We start from the raw sequence: 2,319 nt of genomic DNA on the forward strand, positions 1-2,319 counted from the left end.
TGGGGGCTGCTATGCCCTCTTGCTGCCTTTCCTCCAAGATGGAATCGAATTAGCTTGTGCATTGAGGATCACCCCCTTGAGGAGCAACCACTCTTCCTGAACTCCCCTCCCCCTGGGGTCGTGGTCCCTTAGGGCCTCACTGACAAGCCTCCTGAACTTGTCAAATTTGGCTTTCCTGAAGTCAAGAACTTCCATGTTGCTGACTGACTTGTCAGCTTTACAGCGGATGGTGAGGGTGATCAGCTGGTGGTCACTGTCACCCAGCTTCCCATCGATCACTAGGTTGCCAATTAGGTCATTCCCAATAGCCGGTACCAGGTCCCAGTACCAGGTCGAGCAGTGCTTTACCTCTAGTTGGCCCACAGACTTCTTGAGTCAGGTAGAGGTCATGCACACATGATAGGAAGCTTTGCTACCACTCAGATTTTGCTGATTGATCCTCCCAGGTAATGGAAGTCACCCATGACAACCATGGTCCTGGAGCATGTGGCCTCAGCCAATTCCCGGGCGAACGCCTTATCAAGCTCTTGACTTTGGGTGGGAGGTCTGTAGTAGACTCCCACTGTTGTGTCCCCTGTGCCGTGTTCCCCACAGACTTTAACCTAGAACGTCTCCAGTTGTCCACCCTGGTCGCCAATATCAGCTTGCAGGGATGCGTAGCTTTCCTTAACATAGAGAGCTACATCTCTGCCCCTTTTATCTACTCGGTCCCTCCTGTACAGGGTATAGCCATCTATATCTGTGGTCCATCAGGTCTCTGTTATCCCTATGATGTCATAATTATTTGCATTAAGCAGGAGGACGAGTTCCTCCTGCTTATTCCCCAAGCTCCTGGCATTTGTGTACAGACATCATGTATGTGGGGTGGGAAGCAGGCAGCTTCTGTGGTTCTGGCTGTAGCTGTAGCTGCTGCCTTCCTTTTCCCCCCTCCACCTCTGCACCCTGCTTTCCCCCCCTGAAGCCTTTTCTCCCCATCTTCCTCTACTCTTTCCCCCTCTGTGCAGCTTCTGCTCCCCTGCTTTCCCCTCTCCCCACTCCCTTTACCTTTGTTCTGTGCTGGCAGGGCCCATGCACACTCCAGCCTGGGACACTGAGTATGCCTCAGCCCAGTCCATAGCAGCAGCTTGTAGCCTGCATATGGGGTCTGGGCTGTGACCATGTGTAATGACTAGAATGGGAATGGAGCCTGCTGATGCGAAGTGAGGGTAAAGGCTGGGGGGTGGAAACAGAAGGCAGAGGCTAATAGGGGAAGCAAGGTCTGAAGCTGGGGGGTAGACAGGATGCAGGGGGGCAGGCACAAGCTGGGGGCAAGCTGCTTCACCTCCCCACACCACCTGCCTTCTGACAGCAGTATGGGGGATGAATTAAAGATGACCCTCCAATAATTAGATTCTGTACATCAAAATTTATAACAAATTTTCCATGTATAGAATCTAATTTGGGGGGAGCGGTTGTTTTAAATTCAGAGTCATCTTAGGTTTGAGTAATTATGGTATTCAGCATAGTTCTAATAATTAAAAAGGTGAGCTGGATATAATTATGAATGCCTTGGATTCTTGTATAATATTTCGTTATGAGTCTTCAGAATAAATTGTGAACAAAGAGTCAGTATAATTCAGTGGAAGAGATCTGTACAACATGAACAGTTAAATGCATATGTAAGCTCAGAGTGCTACATGCTTTTCATTATTTTACCTCTCAGTAAAGATGGAGACTTGTGATCAGTATTTTAAAATTTTTGCCCCTCTATTTTGATAGCAGTGCATAATTTTAATTTATTTTTGAATTTTTAGCATTCTCTTCAAAGAAGTGAATTTGATCGCTGTGCTAATTTGGCCCAACCTGGAGGAACATTCTCCACTACCAGGGGAGCTAATCTGACCCTCTTAGTCCGTCAACTTCTGTTTTTCTATAGACAGAATGAAGATTCTAAGCGTTTGGTGAGTACCAGTGCAACTTGCATCTGAAGTAAATAGTTCTACTTTTTGCATTTTCAAGGCACATTGGCTGATTACAGATGTGAAAAAAAGACTAGTGCTTTACTTTCAGCTTGTTGTACCCCCATGCTGGAGCACAGTGCATGCCCAGAAGAAGCACTGTGTTAGTTTGACTCAGCTCGCCCAATGTCTGTATAGATCAGGAACTTCAGTAGGGCTTCTTGGTGCTTTTATTTAATAGCTGATTGAATCAGCTTTAGATAAAAGCACCAAAAAGCCTCGCTGAAGTGCCTGATCTGTACAGACTTTGGGGAGCTGGGTCAAACGAATGTGTTTTATCTTCTGGTAGAGCACTGCTTATTTTTTTTTGTTTTTTGTTTTT

The 2,319-nt window shown here is 46.5% G+C and overlaps 1 protein-coding gene across 2 annotated transcripts in view; it reads left to right on the plus strand.

Annotated features, from left to right (window-relative positions):
- UBE3C (ubiquitin protein ligase E3C) overlaps positions 1 to 2,319 on the plus strand; it is a 129,750-nt gene that overhangs the window by 17,234 nt on the left and 110,197 nt on the right. For both annotated transcript variants that reach the window (XR_002095784.1, XM_019508157.1), the window contains exon 4: positions 1,794 to 1,940. Coding sequence is in view for 1 of the 2 variants with exons in the window: in XM_019508157.1 (XP_019363702.1) it covers positions 1,794 to 1,940 (147 nt within the window). In the remaining variant the exon portion in view is untranslated. The remainder of the gene's footprint in view (positions 1 to 1,793; positions 1,941 to 2,319) is intronic.

Source organism: Gavialis gangeticus, unplaced genomic scaffold, assembly GCF_001723915.1.
Source record: "Gavialis gangeticus isolate Ggan-Ray unplaced genomic scaffold, GavGan_comp1, whole genome shotgun sequence".
Lineage (NCBI taxonomy): Eukaryota > Metazoa > Chordata > Crocodylia > Gavialidae > Gavialis > Gavialis gangeticus.